This window comes from Leuresthes tenuis, unplaced genomic scaffold (assembly GCF_036924035.1).
Source record: "Leuresthes tenuis unplaced genomic scaffold, fLeuTen1.0.hap1 SCAF_12, whole genome shotgun sequence".
Classification (NCBI taxonomy): Eukaryota; Metazoa; Chordata; class Actinopteri; order Atheriniformes; family Atherinopsidae; genus Leuresthes; species Leuresthes tenuis.
The window spans coordinates 19,613,009-19,636,813 of record NW_027325366.1 but is presented as its reverse complement, the minus strand read 5'-3'; the positions used below and the strand labels follow the sequence as shown (position 1 = coordinate 19,636,813).

The 23,805-nt window shown below is 41.3% G+C and overlaps 2 protein-coding genes across 3 annotated transcripts; one reads left to right on the top strand and one right to left on the bottom strand.

The window, feature by feature from the left end:
- On the top strand, positions 1–13,847 carry glra2 (glycine receptor, alpha 2). 2 transcript variants are annotated; one of them, XM_072396954.1, is made up of 9 exons: positions 1–467; positions 1,120–1,238; positions 3,299–3,366; positions 4,725–4,948; positions 6,114–6,196; positions 6,285–6,422; positions 6,524–6,738; positions 9,409–9,558; positions 11,339–13,847. In XM_072396954.1, exons 1-9 carry the CDS (start codon positions 382–384, stop codon positions 11,618–11,620), a joined length of 1,365 nt encoding a protein of 454 aa, XP_072253055.1. In that variant the 5' UTR covers positions 1–381; the 3' UTR covers positions 11,621–13,847. The 2 variants fall into 2 exon arrangements, with proteins under 2 accessions (XP_072253055.1, XP_072253054.1); XM_072396953.1 differs by having other exon boundaries at positions 3,155–3,366.
- On the bottom strand, positions 13,638–23,723 carry fancb (FA complementation group B). The gene is made up of 8 exons (XM_072396950.1): positions 22,629–23,723; positions 22,372–22,524; positions 22,140–22,229; positions 21,654–21,782; positions 20,306–20,478; positions 19,218–19,633; positions 18,881–19,121; positions 13,638–18,198 (listed from the first exon to the last, which is right to left on the bottom strand). The coding sequence occupies exons 1-8, from the start codon at positions 23,550–23,552 to the stop codon at positions 17,784–17,786; spliced, it is 2,541 nt and encodes an 846-aa protein (XP_072253051.1). The 5' UTR covers positions 23,553–23,723; the 3' UTR covers positions 13,638–17,783.
- Positions 23,724–23,805: the final 82 nt, after the last annotated feature.

The window sequence follows — 23,805 nt, the reverse complement described above, 5'->3', positions numbered from 1 at the left end:
CCTTGACAGTCCCCCACCTGAAAACGGTTTCACTTCACTAGAAACAGCAAAGGGCAGTGGTGTAGTCTTCACACATCGAGCTTTTTGATCTCAGCCAAGGAGGAGCCGCCAGCTGATGCGTCTTGGAGTTACATCCTCTCGTCGTCTGATCACAGGACTCATGTTTCTTCACACCTCCGCTTCGAGCGATCCGTTTTTGGGAGTCAGAGTTTCGTGAAACTAAACTATGATCTGTGGCTGCGTTGAGGAATGTCTCCCGTATTTTTGTGTGACAAAAGACAGCCCAGACGCCAACAACTTGGTCAGGAAGAAAGCAGTATCCCTGTTTGGATTATGTGTTTGACTGATGTAAACATATGGAAGAAATAGAAAAGTGAGCACATGGGGAAACCACCAGGAATGAATCACTCCCTCATTAAGGTTCTGGCAGCTTTATTTGCATATTTCATGGAGACGGACAACTTCAGGTAAGGCACTTTATATACCAAACATGGCTTATTTGATTGCATGGACTGGAAACACCTTTTTCCCCCTCCTCTTTAAAGTTTGAGAAAAGAGATAAGTGATTCAGATATTTGGTGGTTTACTTAAAGAAACAATATTTTAAAAAATCCAATGTTTCTTATTGCTATGATTAGAATTGACCAAAGCAGGTAATTTTTTTATCACAATTTGTTTATTGTGATTTTAGTTTTCAGTGTTTTGTGAGTAAAATCCAGTCTCTGAAATATCCAAAAAAATTACACCATAACTATCAGTTTTTGTGTTTATCACAACGCCGAAGTGGTGATATTTACGCACGCAATGGTTTCATTTTATATTGTTTTCTGTGCCATAACAATATTCCTGTTGTGCCACCGTTAGAATAACAGCATGCTGTGATATCTGTGTCGGAATCTTGCATTATGAACAGATTAATCTTCACTGGAAGCCGATACCCACGACGTCGAATCACATCTAATAGCCTACGTGTGTGCGCATTAACACATTTTGTGTTTTCCCTCTGCGCGCCCATCACTCTCAGGCAGCTGCTAGGCGACAGATAAGGTTTACCTCCTGGTTTCTGAGCCGTGTCTTCTTTCTGATCAAGTGGTTTTTATTGCCATGTTTACGTTCCAGAGTTGTGGATGCCAAGGAACACGATCCCAGATCCTCCAACCTGTCTCCATCAGACTTTCTGGACTCACTCATGGGTCGCACGTCCGGGTATGATGCGCGAATAAGGCCGAATTTTAAAGGTTTGTCCAACACAATCTTAGTCTCTTTGAAAACTGCACACACTTAACTACCCAATTGCCACAAGCAGCCTCAGAGCTGTCACTGTACTTGCAAAAATAAGATTAATTTATTCAATAACTGTGTGTTATCTGTTGTCAAAACGTTGTGCTGCAGGCCTTTGATGAGAATAATAACTGACAGATAACATTAACAATAATGTGTTGGCTTGAATTAAAATCAACTACCCATCATAACACTGCATGTTAGTTTTTATTTCTTCAAATGGAATCCCCATCTTTGCAAATTAATAGCACAACATGGTAACAACAAGAGAGCCTGTATGTCACAACAACAAACAAAAGATTGGTTTTCCCATCAGACAGAGGTGCCATCATGACAGGCAAAATGATGGATAGTGCCTCAGTGGTAAGGCTGCAAGCATCTGACTTATGCTGCTGTGATGCTGACGACAGACACAGCATCTGTTACTGGAACGGCATTGAGTGAGAACAAGCTGCCCCGCTGGGGCTCAGGTCCATTCCAGGCTTGGTCAGTTGGGATGGGATTAGATGAGGTTTGGGGATGCTGGTAAAGCAGCCAGAGTGCACCACACAAAGATTTAGAAACACAAGTACTTGGGAGGTCTTTACTCCCCATTGGGGAGACGATGGAAATGTTAGAATTGCAGAGGCTGACTTGAAAAGAGAAGAAATCACGTTCAGAGGAGGGAGAGTGTGTTGTTCTCAGCCATTTACAGGTAGAGTAGAACGCACTCTGTCTTGAACACACACATCGTCACATCTCAGAGCCAGGAAAACAAACACTTCTGCACGAAGGTACTGCTGTGTAAACAGATGGGTTTCGTTGGGAACCTGCTAGTCATACTTTGAAGAGCGCTGAACCAGTTTTCTGAAGGCTGACCTAGATTTCCTTGCTGAGTTTGTTGTGAGGAAGTACTGCCTTATTTTTCTGCTTTTTGCAGTCAAATGTAGCAACCTGACAGGCAAATATTAATACCAAGGAGCATTCAGTATTGATTTGGAAAACACCAGGGAAGGGCTCGTAACTTCACTCCTCAGCAAGAGAAAAGAAAGATTTGCAGCGGCTATAAACAGTATGTAAGCCTCGCAAAAAGATTTATGTCTGTGGAGGAAAGATAACACTCATTAGAGCACATTGGGTACCTTTTATTCATTGTGTTGGAGAGAAAATGCCCAATATAGCTCCAACATGGTTTTTCACTGTCAAATCATGTGTAATTACTTTCTTAACTGATTATTAATTGATTGTTTGCTCCCAAATTGGCAAAAACTGTAAAAGAAAATGCCTTTATCGTAAGCTCAAATTGAATTGGAATATTAGTTTTTTTTTCCAACCAACACACAAAAGCTAAGATATTATGTTTCATGTCATAAAACGATGATTAATGTGGTCACATCTCAAAGGCTGAAACAAGGGATTGAAATGATGACTCAATTATCATAACAGTTGCCTTTTCATTTTTCTTGTGATTTATGTAATTGTATATTCAGCTAACAGAATATTTATGTGTTTGCATGCTGTTGATTGCGTGTGTGCGTGTATCTTGTGCATGCTGAGTTACCACTGAAAGATAAGCTTACAAGACATCATTACATGATTACGCCAAGCTGACACTCATAACCGATCATAATATCAAGTTTGATTTTTAAATGCTCTTTTGAAACATTGAGCAAAATTTTGCAAATATGATTTTACATGGAACCTTTCCCCATGAATAAAATGCATACTGCTTGTTGTATCAATGCATGTTTGAATACACAAGGAGAGCAGCAGCTTGTAAAACAACACCCCCAAATTTCCCGATAAAACGCTTCACTTCAAACCCTGTCGCCCTTGGTTTATGCATATGGTTTATAGCTTTTTCCTATCATGTCATTGTCATTCCATTTCACAGGTCCCCCTGTAAACGTTACATGCAATATATTTATCAACAGTTTCGGCTCTGTCACAGAGACAACTATGGTGAGTTCCTTTGGCATTTTGTTTGATCTTTGCCCTGTACGATGTGTCAATGTGTTATCTATCCCTCAACCCGCAGGTCCACCAGTTAATGTTACCTGCAACATATTTATCAACAGCTTTGGTTCTATAGCAGAAACAACAATGGTGAGTGGAGTGTTGTCCTTGGACGTCTTTTAAAGCCCTGACCCTTTCCTCTGGAGTTAAAACTAAATCACTATGTTTTTACCCAGCCTTTTTTCCTTTTACATTAATCCATGCTATTCTTTAAAACATTCAAGTAGTCTATTGGCGGGCTATCCAATGAGGTATTGTTTTTTTACCCCCCTGATGCCCTTTGTACACATGTTTGCTCAAGTTGAAAATTCATCAAGTTTGAGTGAAGCCATTAAGTGACGATGAGGGGCTTTCAAACAAGCTGATGCACAATATGTGATGTGTGAAGGCATTTGCCTGCCGCACTGGAGAAAACACAAAACTTACGAGGCTGCATAGAAACAAATCAGGATCAAAGAAAGCATAATGAGTAATAATAACTACTTAGATTATAAATGAGAAATGTTATTTTGCACAGGAGCTGGAAGACATGCTGCCAGGGAATTATCCAGTTTTAAGACCAGCATGAAAATACTTGGAACCGCCAATATGCTGATGAAATGTCAAACAACATAAGGGCTTCTCATCATCATGACATATCAATTACTCTGAGCAACTGAGCTTTGTGACACTCAGTTTATACTGCGAACTGTAGTGTCAGAGCCTCCCTCATCAGGCTCCATGTCTGATTAATCCATCATTTATTTACCTTCTTTTAAGGCTCATGCAAAATTCTGATTAACAGGAAAATTGTTTAAAGGTCACTTTAGCAAATGCAGGCAATAGAATGATATGGAAACATGTGAACATATGGATGACAACATAGCTTTGCTACATTCTTTTATGAAATCATTTCCTTTCATCATATATTTTGTTATATGTCCTGTATTGCTTTGTTGCAGGACTATGTTTGAAAATGTTTTTTTGTCATCACAAGAAATATTGAATTCTTTAGTTAATCAAAAGTTGCAGCTTTATGCATGAATATGTTTTATATAGTATGCGTTACATTTAATGTGTACAAACATCATTTTAATGTTGTAGTTGCTTAAAGTAGACAGTTCTTTCTACTTTGCATACAGTGATGTCAAAGGAAAAAATGCATTTCTCTGGAGTTAGAACATTTCCCTCTAAAACATTGTGGAGCTTCAGTTGTAAGTGCTCTAAACTGAAAATAAAGTACATAAATTGTATCAGAATTTTGGTAATGATTGCTTTATTCAGTCTTATTTTTGAAAGGCAAATTTCTATTAAACTGAATAATTAAGTACATTTAGATCTCATGAAAAAGAGGGTCATGCAATATTAAAGACCTGACATGTGTGACTGATGCCCCGTCATCAGTATACTTTCTCTCAACCCAAATCACAGAGCGACAAAATATGCAAAGCTGCTTGTGGTCTCTGCAGGATTACAGAGTGAACATCTTCCTGCGGCAGAAGTGGAATGACCCTCGGCTGGCGTACAGTAAATACCCGGACTCCTCCCTCGACCTGGACCCGTCCATGCTGGACTCCATATGGAAGCCTGACCTCTTCTTTGCCAATGAGAAGGGAGCCAACTTTCATGACGTCACCACAGACAACAAGCTGCTGCGCATCTTCAAGGATGGGACTGTTCTCTACAGTATCAGGTGATGTACTGCGCGGGATGAAATCCAGAATTATATTAGTACAGAATCAGTATTTGATAGAAGGGGTTAGGTAAACTGGCATTTTAAGACATTACCCTGAGTTTCTGGACATTTCTTTCAGAAAAAGAAAAAGTGATAAATTGAAAAAAAGCAGCTGCAACTACAGCTTCGAGCATCAGGTATTGTAGTATAGCTAAGGAAGTAGTAAAATATACCTCAGTAGATAAGAAAAGCTATGATGAATAGATTACTCCAGGAGATCTACATCTCATTGCAGTTCCTATAAATCCTCTCAAACATCAAAGATTGTCAATCCAGAGCATGCGGTTTCAAAATGATTTTATCTATTATGATTACTCCTTTGAACTAGTAAAATATGCTGAACATCAGTGGATAGCAAAGTGTAACACAGATTTTTTTTTTTTTAATAAATGAACACCGTTTGAAAGAGGGCAAGCCAATCTCAGGGGCTTTTGGTTGAGAATCCAAACCAAAGATTGAATCTAAAAGCAGAGAAAGAAGTGCACATTCTTTGTTATGCTATTCTCTGTGCACGGACTGGTTTGGACAACATAAAAACATTGCAGACACATGCAACCCACTCAAAATGGATGACATTTAGAAGGTCTATCAGCCTTAGATTTAAGCAAAGTCCAGGTACAAGGTTTGAAAATGGGCTGTCTGTCATTGCAATACAACTCCTGTTGCACACAGCATTCAATTTTCTCTGCAATGATGCGATGCATTGCGGATCAATTTTGAGTCCATTTAGAGAGCAGTCAGAGCCAAGAGGTGCACAGGTGTGGAGGCAGAGCGGGTGAACTGAAGAGATGAAAGGTGGTTACCGCACTCGCCATTCATGGGAGAAATGACAGAGTGGGCAGACTGCGGACCAGAATGCATCACTGAGACAATAAGTTGAAGTAATGAAAGTGTGATAGGAACCTGCTGAAGGGAATCCCACATGATACGTCGGACCATATCATGCCGGAGAGACTACAAAAAAATGTTCAGAACGTAATTGAACTTTTCAAGCAAATTATTTTCAATTCACGTGTCAAGCCACTGAATTCATTGTTTGATAAATGAGTCCAAATCGAATAATACATCCACGGGTGTCGTCCGTTGACTTTGTTCTACTTTCTGGCTTTGTTTCACATCGCAGGTTGACTCTTATTCTATCATGTCCAATGGATCTGAAGAACTTCCCGATGGATACTCAAACTTGTACGATGCAACTGGAAAGCTGTAAGCACAGATTTTCTCAGATGTGTCGCTGCACTTTCTAAAGTGAAAATCTGCTCCATATCTAAAGCCTATTCTTTTCCACCTTCAGTTGGCTACACCATGAACGACTTGGTCTTTGAGTGGCTGGAGAATGGTGCAGTGCAGGTGTCCGAGGGACTCACCCTGCCTCAGTTCATTATGAGGGATGAGAAGGAGCTGGGCTACTGCACAAAACACTACAACACAGGTCAGAAGACACCAATGCTATTTAGCTAAAAGCCGTTAGCTATATTCTCTCTCATACTGATGGCTGATTATCTTTTGTCGCTGTATCTTCCTGTTAAACAGGTAAATTCACCTGTATCGAAGTCAAATTCCACCTGGAGCGCCAGATGGGCTACTACCTAATCCAGATGTACATTCCCTCGCTCCTCATTGTAATTCTCTCATGGGTGTCTTTTTGGATCAATATGGACGCTGCTCCTGCCAGAGTGGCGCTGGGCATCACCACTGTGCTTACTATGACCACCCAAAGCTCCGGCTCCAGAGCTTCTCTTCCAAAGGTAAATCTCAGTTTTTCTCTTTCAGCATCACAAGCGTAGGGCACGACTTTTTCATAGATCGACTGCATCATTTGTTCCCTAAATTCCCTACGTTTCGAGTTGTGTTAATTTCAAGCTTTCGTACAGTTGTGATGTTTTACTTGTGAATATTCTGTCATTTGCTGGGTTTCCATTGCCGTTGTTTTGGCTTCATATTTAGAAGAGTTGAATAAGAAAAGCTTCAACGTAAAAAAAAATACACTCACTGATGCACAAAAAAGTTTGTACATTCACTTGAATGTGGTTTTGTATAAGATTTGATGCACATTAAGGGGGCATAGAGACACTTTGTAAAACCGACTTGGCAAAAATTTAAATGACATGACTCAGCAGCTGTTTCTGGTCTGGGCCAGCGCACAGTAAGCTCATGTAACCGACTGGCATGTTCCCAGATATCTTATAATGTTTCCAAGAATGAAAGGGATTCCTGAACAACAGTTCAATTTTCCTATTGTAGATATCCACTGCAGTTATCATTTTTTTCCTCCTCAAGATTTATTTTATGTTAAGACAGCTACGTCTTCCACTGAATTACAGCCACATAGCCTACACCACCACCATCTGGCAACACAATACAGCGTAGTTTATTTACTTATTAATAAACGAGTTATTAGGATAAAAGTCTGATTTGCATTTCTTTTTGTGGCTTTTCAAAGATTGCATCAGATTAGCTTCCCAATGGAACTGGAAACCCAGTTGATAAGAGTTAAAGCAGAAGCTGGTGGGGCATCTATCTGGGTCACATGGTAAAATCTTATCAAATAAATGCAGAGAATAAAGCAAAATTTGGAAACCCTCAGAAGCAGATTGGATTTGGCTTAAAAATTTGAACGAACACAAGTTGCAGGCCTTTCCCTCTCCCTCTCCCTCTCTGCTGTGCTTAAGCTCTGCATCCAAAGCCCCTCGCTGCAAAGGTGGCTGTCATGAACGCAGGCCAGTAACTATTGCAGCCGTTTAAGTGGAAGTGATTACCGTAACATGCCTTAGAGAAACCTCGTGGCTATAACCAGTTGTTTTCACTCAGGCTATGTTGAAGTGTTTAAGGTTATAGTGAAACCACAGCATGTATCAGAGGCATGAGAAAACAAGAAGAAATTCACAGGTGAAATATGGTTTGTCTCAGAGATGCTGCATCAATTTATGATTTTTACACTTGTCTGCTTCTGATATATGATAAATTATATCCGAACACCTCTGGTAGGAAAACCCACCCACTGACTGGATGGAACATCTATGATAGTTATACTTCCATCGTTTATTTTTATCCAATGAAACTTGCAGAATGGTGGGCGCCATCTGATCAGAGCACAAGAGCAAACCAACCACAACAGTGTTCATTTTCTGCGAGGGTGTCAGCCTCCCCTTTACACGCTTCTCTTATACAGGAAATATTTGCATTTTCAAAGGCAAACATCCCTGCACTTGCTGTTGTGTGGGAATTTTAAAAGGTCCGTAATATGTTGCTATAGGTAAATGAAGTCTCATCTGTACTTCAAAGGAAGGGTAACCAATGGATCAATTAGATTCTGCTGTTTTTCTTCAGGCAGTCAGTCCAAGAAAAGGGAAATGTGTGGCGCAGTGTTGCTTCCTTAATGCAAAACTCTGGCAGCAACATTTCAGATAAAGAGTCAATGTATAATTAAAAAAGAAACGCAGAATCACCCTAAACAGAACATAAAAGTGATTCAGTTAATGCTACTTTGCTGACTGTTCGGAATACAGCCACAAAAGAGCAGTTCATCTGATTCAGATATCTGGAATTCATCAGAAGACAGGAAACACTGTGTTTTGGACCAAATGAAAGCAGAACAGCGCGGCCTCTTTAACCCGATGTGTTCTATACCGACACACAGAATTTAGCTTTTCTGTCAAAGCAGAGAAGGTGCTCTCATCTTAAGTGTGTATACATTTCAAACAGCAGTGCTAGTCTTCAGAAGCTTATTGTCAGTTATGGAAAACAGCCATCCACCCATTGTGCAGAGAACTGCAGGCACATCAAGTCAGATCTCAACGATCAATCAGTCTCACAAGTACCAAAGGCTCAGCCCATTTACGAAAGACGTGAAAGACATGTACACTCATAAATATTTCAAGAGAAGCCTTTGAGAATGTTGCTTCGTGAAAACAATTACACATTATGCCTTAAGTGCCCTCAAATAGCTGACTTGTTTGCTCCACATGCTAATCAGCTGTCACGAGGAGACGAGGTCACAGTGATGAGAGGACAGGCTTTCAACTTCATCCCAACCTTTAAAAAAAAAAAAGATTAAATTCAGCGCTAAAGGTTCAAAATAATACAACAGTTCTCTTTCAGTTGGTAATTAAAGCCACAATTATTTCCCACTCTTTAATGCCATGTTATCGCTGACACAGCCGGCAGCTCTGATAGTGAAGAATATCTGTAATTACAGTCATTGAGATGTTCCAGTTAACTGAAGACATGGGTAGAATAAGAGCAGTGAGACAGCAGATCAAAAAATGTTTATTTTCTTCCAGAATCAAATTCTGCGAACAATGGTTTGCTAACAGATGATATTTCAAGTCGAATCATGAATTCGTGCTGTGTTTGAACTGTTAACTGATGCAGTCACCTTGAAGGATCTAACAAAGAAAATCTGTTTTCTCCCTCAGGTCTCTTATGTGAAAGCCATTGATATCTGGATGGCTGTGTGTCTACTCTTTGTATTTGCTGCACTGCTAGAATATGCCGGGGTTAATTTTGTCTCCAGGCAACAGAAAGAGTTCCTCCGCCTAAGACGAAGACAAAGGAGGAATCACAAGGTAGGCTTTCAAAGTCTTTACAAGGTCGTTGTTTGGATATCAAACTTCTTGGGCACACTGGCAGTGTGAATCTGGGGATGGCTGTGTTGATCAGTCAGCCAAGTCACTTCGGTCCGAAATTACATATCTCTGTAAATATTTACATTTGTGAAGACAATCTTAATGTGTTGAACCGGCTCAAACACTGGTGAAGATCCTCTGTGAATGTCAGTGATATTGGCTGGCAGATTTCTCATTAATCCACAAAAAATACTGGTTTGCACACTTTATCTTTAAATGAAATATCAATAAAATCATGTCGATTTAAGAGCTATAAGGTCAAGAAAACTGACGATAGACCTGTATTACAGGGTTCTGTCAATGTACAGATCATTGGAAGGACACAAGAAACTTTCAGAGTTATTTCAAGAGCTCAAAATCACTACAGGCAACATAATTCTGAGGTGGAAGTAGTTTGGAACCACCAATAGACTTCCTGTGCAGCTAAACTGAGTAGTTAAGGGTTAACTATCCTATAGAAGTCCATCAATCAGGTTTTTTATTGGCAGACTGGTCAGACAGATATAATCCCTCACCAAAAATGCACAGGACAGCCCACCGAATTCAGTGAAGATTTACAATTCAACAAGACGACAGCATAAAGCTTGCAACTAATGAACAACAAGAGGCTTCAAGAACCAGCCAGAGACAGGACATGAATCTTTGGAAAAAACAAAAACTACTGCCCAAAGTGCCTTAACCAAGAAATTATTCAGGAAGTGCTTTTGTAAATAGAAGATATAGTATTTATTCGACATTTACACTCCAACATATTTTTATTATGTCGCCGTGGAGAGTGTATGATGAGAGAAAAAAGAATGACTGAGGAGCATTTTAAGAGTCCGAAACATAACAAAATATGGAAAATTCGAGAGGGTTTGCAGTATATACTGCATTTTAATATTTACATGAAATTCTATATCTATTTTAAATAAGTCTTTTTAAAAGAAGTGGTCATAACACCAATCCAAAAATGCCTATTGACCTCTGTTGGCCATGAAAAGAGGTCTATGAGAAAATGACACTCTGGCTCACTTAATTGCCTCAGTGCACTTTTTTCCCTAAGAATCATGGTCTCAAGCACCACTTTCAAGTTTTCCTAATTACAGCGTAATGTTAATTTTATAAGAACTGTAACAAATCACAGAAGATTGAGTGTGCATTGTGAACTGTCCCGTTCGATTTTAAAAAAAAATTGAGATACGGGGGGGACTTAAGTGCCAGACACAAAGCTTTAAAACAGTAATCCAAAAACAAATGAGTCACTTTATGGTAGCCGTGTCCTTAAACCCTTGATTTGTTCAGATAAACGTTGGGGCGAGGGGAAAGAAAATCAGGTTAATTCGAATAGGGATCCAGAGTGAACAAACATCAAGTAAATGTTGGGTGTACACAATAACTCCTAAACCACTTACATGCCCCTCAGCCCCCTCTCAGCTTTGTAGCATTGGCTATAGATAGATGAAAGTATTGGGGTTTTGAAGAAGTGTTATTGTTTGCTTGAAATTAAGATTCGCCCCCTGAAGCAGTCACTCTAGTGCTTTTTCATTAATGTGCATTCGGCTATCCTTTTGAAATTTAATTAATTTGAAAGTGTTTGTAATATCTCGTGATTAATGTGCATGTAAAATCATTGAGCCACAGACACAAGCGCCTCTGGACGTAAGAAAGAGACGCATGTCATTTGAGCTGCTGCAGTATATTGAAAATATATCATCCACATGTTCACACGCTTTTTCAGAATGATGACTTGCGCGAAGGCCGCTTTAATTTCGCCGGCTACAACATGAACCAATGTTTGCCAACGAAGGACGGCTCCGTGGTCAAGAATGCAGTTCCCGCTCCGAACCCTCAACCATCAGTCTCAAAGGACATAGACGCCCTGAGGAAAAAGTTTGTGGACAGAGCCAAGAGGATAGACACCATCTCCAGGGCCGCCTTCCCTTTGGCTTTCCTCATCTTCAACGTCTTCTACTGGGTTACCTACAAGATCATCCGGCATGAGGACATCCACAAAAAGTAAAGTCCACTCCCTCATAAATGATTTTGTCGTCTTTTTCATTTCTCAGATTGAGAAATGCTCGTAAAGCACAGAGAGGCGAGATGGGGGAGTTGTGCATTGGGAGGCGCCGTGGCGATGATGCTGGTGTTCTTTCAGGGAATAATGTACAGTGTTCATGCATCATACAACCTTGATGTTCTGATAATGTGATGATTCTCGAGACACAGATGCTTTATTTGTTCTTGTACTACTGGATGATGTATTTTGAAGAATCTGATTTTAAGAATAATTAAAAAAAAAAAAAAGAGTTCAGCTCAAGACTAAGCGACACGCTGGAGAAGACGGACCAAAAATGTTCTTGCATAAATCCTTCTTGGCTTCTCGTGCAGAAAAAAGGAAGAGTAACATTCCATCGATTCGCAACTGTAAAGTAGCTCAGCGGAATTTCTTACCAAGGAGGTTGAGACTGTTTTATAGTGCACTACTGTCATGGCACTTCCACTCTGTCCAACTGCTAAACTTTACAAACAGAGCACACACAGATGCATCAAACATTAGGCAGCAGCACACGTCTCGGGCGGGATTGTGAACAAAGCAGATGGAAATCTGGGATCGGGGGGAATGGATACTGCATTTTTATGAAATACCTGAGGCCTTAGATATCAAAGAGTTGGAGAGATGAAGCGCTATGCTCCTCTATTTTTTTTCCAAGCATCTCCTCTTTGTGAGTGGTCTATCGCAGCTGAAAGCGCCCTTTGAGCTTTTCTACCTGTGGCCGGACACCCAAAGGTTTCTTCTTGATGTTGTTTCCTTAATTCAATCTTAATTCAATTATAAATACTATTTATGGATAACTGTAAGCTTTTCTTTTTTTTTTTTTTTTTTTTCTTCAACACGTTTTCAATCCAGCTTTTCATTTTGTTGTAATTTACTGAACGGACTGTCACATACTTCACAGGCTGATTTTGAGCAAGTATATAGCCGAGCCCACAAATTCTGACTGTGCACTACATTAATCAGTGTTGTCATATGCCTACGTTCATGTGGAGATGTTTATATCCCAGGTGATTACTCCAGGTATCTTAGGTACGGTTTTAGAGTTTGAGACTATGTTTTTGTAAAATTAGTACATTTAGATATTTATTGTAATGGGCGGGAGATCATCTTTATGACATCATATCTTTACGTAAACTTCTTTAGCTTCCACCATCGACTGCTTCTTCACTTTGTGCATTTGTAGATGGACTCAACAGTGGGAGGCAGCTTGGCTTAACATTCATGGTACCAAGCAGCCAACGGCAATTGCACTTCTGGTATACTGTGGTGAAGAACTCTTTTCTTGAATGCTAGTCATCAAAAAAATAAATATATATACATATATATATATATATTATTTACTGGCCTGTGCATCAATAAAACTGACTGTACACCTTATTCACTTTACCTTTCCTGTCTTTTATATGGACGTCAGCAATATTTTGTCATTTTCGATATTTTCATGCAATTATCAAAAAGAACACAGCCTGTGTAGCTTTCTCCTCAAATAAGAAATAAAGAGTCAAGAAAAAGAAATAAAATACATTAAGAAGCATTTTAAGTTCCTTTTTTTTCTTCTTATTGTTCTTCTGTTTTTGCGCTCTGCTGAAAATCGTATCAAGGAAAACGGCAAACGGCAAACCGAGTCTCCTCTCCACACCGAGCCGATAATTCCCAGCGATGACATGAGCCATGGATCGCTGGGTGGCCTGGGGTGACAGATAGGATCTGACAGTCAGTTTCCATGAATGCACAATAATGGACTTGACACCGTCGTTCAAAGATTATTTATTTTTTTTCTGAAAATCTGCATTGTCTAAGACCCATAACGTTACCAAAAATGATTCCATGTTGCATATGGTATTTATTTGGGTGGGGGAAGTCATTTGAAGCAACCGAGCCCATTCTGGGAGCTTTTAAATCTCACTGTACAGTATGAGACATGAATAATTTACACACTTGCAGTACAACCTGTTATTAATACACCAGTGAGTATTGACTCATTCATAAAGAAACAGTCCATGAAACAAATTACAGTCACACCGATGAAATATTTATTTATCTATCTATGTATTTATTGTTTTATTTCAATAAAAGCACCATATGTTCAAAGCACCAGCTGTCTTATTTGTGGATTCTCTGACTGAGCATGTGGAGTATGTATCTGCGTGGTTACATGCACATTTACTTAAGTATATTGGACACTGCAACACTGTGGACAGTGGGAGAAAACAGTCAACACAATCTGCTGCTTCCAGTTCCCTGCACAGACGTTGTGCTTTTCACTCACAATTCTTGACCTGTTAGGTCAAGCAAACAGAAACAGAAAAACTTCAATATTGAGAGCAGCTTCACTGGGAATTCGGCCGAATGAAATATCAGTGAGAGTATCAGTAATAACACTGGCTATGAAAGGTTCCTGTGGTGCAAAACCACCTTTTGAACCCTGTTTTGAAGTCACTTGGACATTCTTCTTCTGCCATTCCAACGAGAAATCGTGCTCAGCGTTTTTACACATGCCACAGAACACGATTGCGTGCTAATTGCCCAACAAATCAGGCAGCTCACCTGTGCGGAACCGTCTGACTTGTTTATGTTTCACAACTCTCTTATTAAGCTTTTCTTTTAATTTGCCACCTGTTCATGTATTATCACTCAGAGAGGAATGATTGACTGCATAATCTTTTTCTATATGCAAATTTGTTTTCAGTTAACTGACAAAAGCTACATCGATCATCTGACTGTCATTTTCATGCTCAAAGCAGAGGGATACAAATTAATCAGTGATCCGAACCCTTGCGTGGATAAACCGTTCATTCCCCCTCGAGAGCCTCACACCACTACTTATAAAAGGAAGGATATATGCAGTTCAGAATTCTATGTAAGAGGGAAACAACTTTTCATCATTCACAAGGTTTATTGAGGTACTTTGTGAAGTCTTTTGAGAGGAAAGAAATGAGGGTTGCCATAGCAACTGCACAGTTGCTGATAGGACCAGTGTGAGAGAAAAGCGGGAAATTAATGAAGTTAAGAGCACTTGTGTGTACTTTTGCCAACGGTGGCACTTATGCCTGAACATAAATATTGCACTAAGTCAAAACACAATTTGTACTGTGTTATGGTGATTAAGTACTGCTATATTCTGTAGGGTTTATTCAGAAGATTATGCCTCCATGACATGCATTAAGCTGCAGTACAGGCACTCTATGAAGTGGAGTGCCTGTATTCTGTGCAGTGTGTGCTCGTGTTGTTCCAAAAGTGGAGCACTTCACAATGGATCTCCACCGCTTTCTTGTTGCTTTTTATCCAAAGGTGGCCTTGTCTTTACTGTTAGCTCCATGAGCCAAGAAAAAAAGAAAAGAAATGTAGCTGCCTCAGAAAAAGATGACATCAAGCATATCCATGGCAACCGAGCGGCTGAGCAAGGCCATTATGTCGGGTTGAAAATACCAGAAACTCAAAGTAAGAGGCCCTCGTATTGAGGTCAGTACTTGTTTAGACATTGGAGGCCAAAACAAAGAGTTTCCACATGAGATAAATTGGCTATCTGGCGTGGCACTATTTAATGCCTGTAATATCATTACATATGATCTTGTGCAAAATATAACAGATATTCCAAGCTAATTATTTCAAATATGGAGACTTTTAATTCAAATGTTGCTAATTTGTGCCACCTTTTCAGTCCAGCGTCTCAATGGAGCTCACTATATACAGAACCGTGGACACTGCTGTTAGCAGGCTGTGATTATGTTGTAGATACAATCAATGGCCTCCCACTCTGTTTGGTTTATCCACCGAGGTCCAGAGTCTAGGAGAGAGGAAATGGTGTGACTCCAATCAATAACAGTTGATTGCAGTCAAAGATCATATCAGCAAACTCGTGGTATAATTCAACATGTAAGTGGCTTAAAAGCTCCGTTCAATTATGATCCATTACATCTGTTCAGTCGTTATCATTACCACCAAATTTGAACGTCGTTTCTGTCTGTGCTGCAGATGTTTTTCCACGTGTGTCGCTCAAACATCGGAACGCTCTCTTTCAGTTATTTTTGTGGTCTCCCTTTCAGCTTATCTATATGAAAAGCACCACAAGTTGTTGTCTTCATTCATATGAATTATTCCTTTTATCTATCCCCAATGTCCAGAGTGTTAAAAAAAAAAGAAAAGAAAAATTAAAAGCATTTAAATAAGCGGCTTCCTCTGTCAATTTCATAAAAGTCGTGACAAACACAAACATTCTTCTCCATTTGATCTGTAATGTGTGGAGAGATTAAGTTATTCTCAAGTTTTGGTTTTTTAAACGTTGATGTTTTATTGGCTTCTCTTGAATTGTATTTGCATACATGCACATACGTTTGCGTGTCCCCTGTTATTCTTGCTGTCGGGAGTTGAGCCTATCGGCCAGGACACTCCTGGAAGAGAGACTTTCAATCTCAGGAGTTACCATCTCCTGGTTGAATGAAGGTTAAATATGTCAATCTCAACTGTGACTCAACAAGACCCGAAACTCCGAAACTCTTCAAATGTTTTCAAATTATAATCAAAGGGTTAACATGTCAAGCAGAGAGACCTGAAAATGATGTCCGACTGTGTATCAGAATTAAATTTTCAGTTGCTTTCTAGCACCAAAGTAGGAAAATCGAAGCAAGGCTATCAGGATGAGTCATTCGTAGGCATGGCAACTCACAAAATTGACAGTCGACAGATGAGACCTTTACAAGTGTAAGAACTACAGGAATCGGCCAGAAAGTTAGGGCGATGGGTCGCAGTTTGATTCTCTCCACGTCTAAAAATGTTTTGTAACCTCAGCAACATTTCCCAACTACCGTGTCTTTAAGGTGAGGAGGCTTCAATACAGGTTAGAAACCCTGCAGGGTTCTTTCACCACTCAGAGAGAATGGCCGTTAACAAACAATAACGGGATGACAAACCATATATTTCATTCGCATGGGAGTCAGGGAACACTGACACAATTGAATTTTCCTTTCCACATGTGATCCTTTGCCCCCCCACCCACCTCAGGCCATTTTCTGATGTTATTTACTGTAGCGGATTCAAAATTCTTCTTCATTGCTTGAAGTGACAGAGGTGTTTGTATCACAGCCAAAAAGGCTCGGGGCTGTTTTCTGTATGTGTGGGATTAAAGGAGCAGAAGAAAGTGGCCATGTGTGTGTGATCGGCTTGCAGAGTGGTTGAAGTCGAGTTGGGTTCTAAGGCTGCGAGCGGGAGCTTTAATAACTCCCTAACATAACAAAAATGGGAGTTCCCGCTCCTGTAACGTGTCGGTCACCCACCGCAGCACTACCATGAACACACGAAGCATCATCCACAGATTTGAAATTAACTGCGATTCAGGAGTCTTGTGGCGATAAGACCAAAGGAAGCGGTTTGAAGTCGAGACATAAAGGTGAAGAGGAAGGGGAATGTTTCCTCTCTTCGGACAACAAACATTTGGAATATCACCAAGAACAAACAAGTTCCTGCTGGGAAAGAAGAACTGAGATGAACAGTATTGTAACTGCAGTGTTTATAGTCTGAACAGCATGCAGAGAAACTGCATCCAAAGTTGTTGTTTTTTTTCTTTTCTTTTCTTTCAATTGGTTCACAGGAAAATAACTGACCCATGAGGGGAAAGAAGCACTAAAAGCTTTCAGGCAACTACATGCACTGAGCAGATGTTTAAAGCTTTGTGCTACCACCACCCGCTGTCCTTATGCGTAACTTTAGTCTCCGTCTCCTGCAGAAAAGCACGCAGCAGCGACAGCAGGAGATATCAAAGGTTGTTTTTGAACACAGAGGACCTAAAGGGACACGAAAAGAATAAGCTGAGCGGAGAGCAGTATCACGACAGCATCGAATTAAAGCTGTGAAACCCAGGAGGAGATGCAATGGATGTGGACTGAGGCTCTCGGAAAAAAAAAAGACTCTGGACAGATCTAAACCTCAAGAGAATGTTGGGTTTAGCTCAGAAAAATCATCAAAGCCAGCAGTGTGGGGCAGCTTCCCAGTGACGTGCAGAACAGTCTTTTTAGGTATTAAACTTGACACAATAAAAGAGTCAACATCTTCTCCAGCAATACAAATTCTTTGTATGGGACTCACAGTGTTAACAAAGAGATTTTCCAATCACAATCACGTCTGCAGCATATTAGCTGAGCAAAGTCCTCTGGGTGTCGAGGAGAGCTGCCAAATCCCCATCCATCTGGACTTCACACATGCTTTGGAGCAGCTTACGATACCTCCCCACATCCACCAGAGGGCTCAACCTCATCCTGCTCCTCTCGCAGTCTTTCTGCCACACCTCCCTACACCTCTGAAGCCCCATCGCAGAACCCGGCTCGGGGCTTTTCTCGTGTCCAGTGCTCCCCTCGTTTCCCTCCTTTTCACTTTCTTCACTCAGCAGCGATGACGCACACCGTCTGAGTGACATTACCTCTTTTTCCAAGGCTAAAGCGAATCCTTGAGTCGTACTCTGACACCTTGTGCCTTTGACAGGTCGGATGAGGCAGGACGGGGGGAGGAACACCAGCAGCGAGTCCAAGAACTGGAGCATCTGCACCTGGCTGCAAAGGAACAGGAGAGACATATTTAGCATGTTATTACGTAACACGTGTTGCAGTAGGAAAGTTACAGTTCTTCAGGACTTTTAGTGGGTTGTTTTTTTTTGTCATTTGTCAGCTGATTCACAGCCATCTGCCTGTTCAGAGTTTATTTGCAGGATTTGTAATTTTAAGTGCTGTGCGTACCAGAAAACCTAATCTCTTTGATATTCACTGGAACATCACGCGGACGCACGTCTAAGTCGACTTCAAAGCCTTGTCAACTTTGAATCTGTTCATGTAAATTCAGCAGTGCCCGCATCAACTTAAGAGAACTACCTTTCCCTTTTCTTTTAAATAAGACCAAGAGCAGTGATGCTGCAGTGGGTTATTTAACTTATCCTTAAGAAGATCAGGATAACAGCATTTTAGATTTCACAACATGCAAATATAAGTAAAACATTAAATAGGGATTCAATTAATAGACTGGAAAAGCTCATCAGCCACAGTCTTTTCTTTTTTCTGACTGGACCGCTATTGTCTTTGTTCTTTTTTTGTTTTTCGGATCCATAGTGCACCTCGAATTTTAAGATTTAAAGAATGCATCCTTTGAATTTGTGAACCGATGACTCAACTGAAATCCAGAAGTCCGACCATCCGAGGTCAGTTATACAGCCGCCTGTATCAGTCAATAAAAACAATTTACCTGGAGTGGATAGTTAGTTCCCCCTGGAAAGGAGTTATCTGATGCCAGTGCAGCAGAATCAGAGTGGATGGTCGTGAAGGATCTAATAGTAGATACTGAGGGGTCGCTTCTATCTTCTTACAACCTACTCTCTTCTGAATCCAGCCATCTATGTCCCCCAAACTGTAATCGGGAGAGTCTATTCGGAAGATCCAGCGATCCAGCACTGCCAACAGACTCAACAAGTCCTCTCTGAACTCATCTGGGGAAAATTTTAAAAAAAAAAAGTGTGTGGAGGGGGGATGAACATTCACGTTTCAAGATTAAAATCTCAAGTTGTGAGCTTTTGCGATTTTACCTGTTTCGATTTGGGGGGTTTTCAGCAGCTGGGGTTGGAAAACATTCTGAATGTCCACAGCAACTGCACCACAGTGCAGGACGGCTGGTGTTGGGCAGCTCATGAAAGAAAAAGCATCTGTTTTCTGCACGTAATGGAGCATGACACGGCACTTGACACAGCCGGAGTTCAGGAGCGGTGCCAGCTTGGTCACCGCAGTCGCAGCCAGTCTGCCTGTGTTGAGATCATTGCTGGCGAAGTGCTGCTTGCTTCTTTTGGCCACGGGCTCTGGGAATGTAGAGGCAGAGGGGGAGGACGATGGTGTTGAGGGGCAGGGCGTGGGGAGCCAAAACACTTGGCTCTGGGTCTGGATTACTGCAGGCACTGAGCTCTGACTCGTCTCTGTCAGGAGGGATAAGCTCATACTGGTCACTGGTCTGGAACAAAAATAACACATCCCTTGCAATCAGAGAGACAGTAGATAATCAGACAGAAAACGAGATAGTTCACTACAAACAGTGCGTGCGTGTGCACATAAATGCAGGACAAGTTGTGCACTGATTAACACCAACATTCCTCGGTGGTGAAGTGACATCGGCTAGACTGATGCATCAATCAGAGCATCAATAGAGGGGCTCGTGAGGCGGTTATCTTCTAAACAGAAAAAAAAAAAAACAGGAACAGCTGGGTGGGGGAAATCGGATAGCTTTGTTTTCCCAGACAAGTAGCTTGGAGAGTTATCAAAAACGCATTGCCATGGTGACAACCTCGCCACCTTGCATCCGTCTTGAAATTCGGGGCTCCGTTTGTTGAGTGTTTCCGAATAGGAAGTCCTCTTTGACTTTATAATGCGAAAAAGCATTTGGCAAGTGTTGTGGATCAGTTAACTCTAATCAGGCAGTTGGACCGTTCTCACTTGATTAAAACATATCAGCATTGCCTGTACTTTTGCCGTGGACACGCGGTTCCACCCGATCCACTCGGATCATTATGCCAGTAGATGAACATTTTAGAGGAGCCCCTTCTGCTGTAAGTGTTTTGGATAATGTTTCTTCAGCCGGACAAATATACACGATCTGCATCCGTTAAAAAAAGAAATCATATATTACACAGCGGTGTCAGCAGTTAGCGTCACTCCCACAACCATCCGGTCCTCTGTGACTCGGTGCCAGAGCTTGTCAATTTGAGGTTTTGAAGGCACGACTGGCGTCTCTTGCATTTTGTCATCCACCGTCTCGTCATCCGACTCGTCGTCATCGTCCCACAGAGCGACGAGATCTTCCTGCAGATAGAGCGCAAAGACTAGAATCAGCAACAACAAGTGGGTGACACCGCAGCAAGTTACGTTAGACATTTATATCTGTCATTTTTACTTTTTTTTTTATTATTTAATGTCAATCAAAAACAAAGGGGGCTGTTTCTTGTGGGAAACAAGTCTACAGTATTTGTTTTGGGTGTGTTTTTTTTATTGGTGACGCAAACGTTTCCCATGAAGTTTAACAACTGTGTATAAAATCCAGCTTTGTGATATCACATGCCACAGATAATAAAAGATAATATTCAAGTCGCACACACACAGGATGGAGACCTGGAACGTTCAAACCTAGAACGTTCTTTGCCGTGGGGAGACAGTGTTCAGCGCTGCAGCATCTAAATGCAGAATATCCAGTACTGATTTGTCCTGCTGTGTTGATGTAGCGCTACCGGTGACACATCTGACTGACCACAAATGCATTCTTACATGTAGCAATGAAACAGCTTTTTATTCAAAGGGAAGACAGTTTGACACATATTTAATCGACCTACACTCTGTGTTGTTATCAGGGTTTTTTTTTTGGGTGCGTTTTCTTTTTTGTCATGTTGGCCTCACCTTCCTTCCCGCTTGGAGCTTGTCGGAGAGTATGTGATGTTGTCTGCTGTTCGAGTTTTGACCTGACAAAGATCCAAGCTACATCAAAGTGGGGTCGGTAAATTAAAAAAAAATGTTGCTGATGGTGACGTAGGAGGTTCTAGAAAACGTTCACCCCCAGTTAGAGTGTCAACGGTGCAGGCTAAAGTCACTCCACGACAAGTTCAAATTGTCAGTGAAAAATAGTGGCTTCGGTAGAAATGAATATTATCAGCAAAAATTCATTCATAAATAATATTTGGGGCCATCAGACTTATCTATTCTCAAACATGACATCACTGAGTGTTGACACCAAAGCATCTGTGAGTTAAGAGGAGGAACGATACTGTCATAGGCCCTGAAGTCAGAAGCCAGAAAGGTCACCAACCCCTGGTTTGATCATATGTTTTAAAAGCTTGATCGTAAATGCAATAACTACAGCTGCAACACAAATGTAGCAGAGTGAAAGATACATATTCACTACGTGAGATGTAGTGGAGTCAAAGAATAAAGCAATGTTTCTTTTCTGTCACGGCCGTACGTGAAACTTTGCTTTACACGAACAGTACCTGCTCATGCGGGGTGAGAACGCTTTCTTTCCCCGAGGCCACATCAGCGAGGACTCGGATTGACTGCTGCAGAACTCTGTCCTTCACCCTGGCTTCTCTTTGAAGCTCTTGAAGGACGGTCAATCCACTCTACATCACAAATTAGATTTGACTGACAGCATGCAGTAGAGGCTGAACGCATATTGAGTGACTGAATGCAGATCCGTGTCAAGAGAGGAGAATTTCATTAAAATGCCATCGCCAGGTACCTGGATTATACGGCACAGTTTGAAGATGTGATCAAACTACCATTACAACACATGTAGGAATATTTTACAAATCTGATATACATCAAATACATGTATACAAATTAAGATGTATAGATATATTTGACAGGTAAAAAATACAGGATGCATCAGCAGCAGATGCTGTTACATTATGTGTTTCATAAAGACCATTATGCTAGTGCTAAATCACCTTATGCAGTACTGTGCTATAAAGGCTCACCTGTAATCTGAATTCTAAAGCTTGAAGAGTGAGAAGGTAGTTTTCCGGTTGAGGGGGGGTTGTGTTTGGTGCTTCGGAGTCTTGACCACGCTGAAACATGTATTTTCGGTTAGTCGTAGTGCTCTCTGTCGCATCTGGTCTTTGTAAATGAAATTTCTTGTAACGGAAGCGGAAAACCGTGGCTCAAGGTAAGTAGAAAATAAATGAATAAATAAATAAAATTAGGCCTTACAGAGTAGGAAACGCCACAGAGGTCAGTGATGAGGAAGTTTTCCAGAAGTCCTCCGACCTCTTGATCCTTAAAAACCAGCAGCATCTGGTCCGTTCCACATCCCAGAAAGTCATCCACGTGGATGGAGGCGACACCAGACCAGCGGGAGGCTATCTGAGAGGAGTGTTTCACAAAGTAGGCTTAATAAGACCCAATCCTCCATAAAAGCAGAGGAAATACGGACAGATAAAGCTATTGAAATACCAGTTTTTACACACCTGAAATGTTTCCTGCCATACGGCACAGACATTTCCCTGCTGAAAGGATATGACCAACAGGCTGCCGTTTCTTCCTGTGTTGACCAGCTGAATGTCCTCAGCTTGCTCAAAGGGCAGCTGACATACGTCTCGGACTGTGCCATTCTCAAAATAAACAAGTTGCTGATTTGAAGTGGCTGCAACCAAAGCGCATTTCAGAGCATCACCCACCGTGTCGGCCTTGAGCACCAGGATGCACTGTGTGATGCAAATATAGGGATGAGGTAAAATCAAAGCGCCATCAAACACTTGTCCATCCCCGACAAAGTAGCCAAGAGTTGGGCTGGAGGACTGGCTGCTCAAGCTCTGTTCTGAAAGGGTCTGCAGTCCGAGAGCAAATACCTGTCCTTTATGTATGGGAAGTTCTCCAAAAACACAGTGCGAGATTTGAATGGGTATCTTTCTCACCCCACCTGCATTCAGAGATGTATAAAACACACTGCCATCATGACTCCAAAGCACCGTGGGGCCATGGAGGATGTGCACATTATCCCTCATCTGGTAGGGGAGTTTAAACTCAATACAGGGCTCTAATTGGTTCGAGATGCCCAGTGTGAGAAGACTATACTGGAAGCTTTCGCCTTTCTCACTCTTCTTTGCCACCAATATACACGGGGTTCTGACCCTCTTCTGAACATCCATGGCACATTTGCATTTTGCAATGTCCACATGAGCTGATATTTTCCTGCTGATGACAGCTGCTCCCTCTGCCGCGTTCAGGAACGTGTTGCCTCTCGGTTCATAGTAAAGCCGGCGGAAAACCAACTCACTCCTTTCACTCTCATTCGTGGCTGAATCTCGTTTGCAGTTAAACGTGATTATATTTCCACAGTGCGAAAGCAGACGGGGATTTCGACACAAATCTTCCGAGGGAAATCTCTCCATTGTGCAACGGAGAAGCTTCGGGTTTGCTACCGTCACAACAGTTTGAGTTCACGTCATAGGCAAGATGTGAGCTGCCACTTTCGCAACACACGTGTTGTAAACAAACGACTGCAAGCTAAATTAAACTCTGCAACGAAAACACAGCTGTACTCAACTTTTTTTACACCAACAATACACTTGAAGTCGCGCGCCAACCGAGGCTAAAGGCTTCCTGGCAGTCCAGGTGCATTGTGGGTGAGAGGTGGTAAACATG

Excerpts from the sequence above, each read along its gene's own strand:
- glra2 (XM_072396953.1), top strand. The coding sequence starts at position 382 with ATGGGGAAACCACCAGGAATGAATCACTCCCTCATTAAGGTTCTGGCA. Across the intron at positions 468-1,119 it reads ATGGAGACGGACAACTTCAG|AGTTGTGGATGCCAAGGAAC; the intron begins GTAAGGCACTTT and ends TTTACGTTCCAG. Across the intron at positions 4,949-6,113 it reads ACTGTTCTCTACAGTATCAG|GTTGACTCTTATTCTATCAT; the intron begins GTGATGTACTGC and ends TTCACATCGCAG.
- fancb (XM_072396950.1), bottom strand. The coding sequence starts at position 23,552 with ATGGAGAGATTTCCCTCGGAAGATTTGTGTCGAAATCCCCGTCTGCTT. Across the intron at positions 20,479-21,653 it reads TTCTCACCCCGCATGAGCAG|GAAGATCTCGTCGCTCTGTG; the intron begins GTACTGTTCGTG and ends CTCTATCTGCAG. Across the intron at positions 19,122-19,217 it reads AACCCCCCAAATCGAAACAG|ATGAGTTCAGAGAGGACTTG; the intron begins GTAAAATCGCAA and ends AATTTTCCCCAG.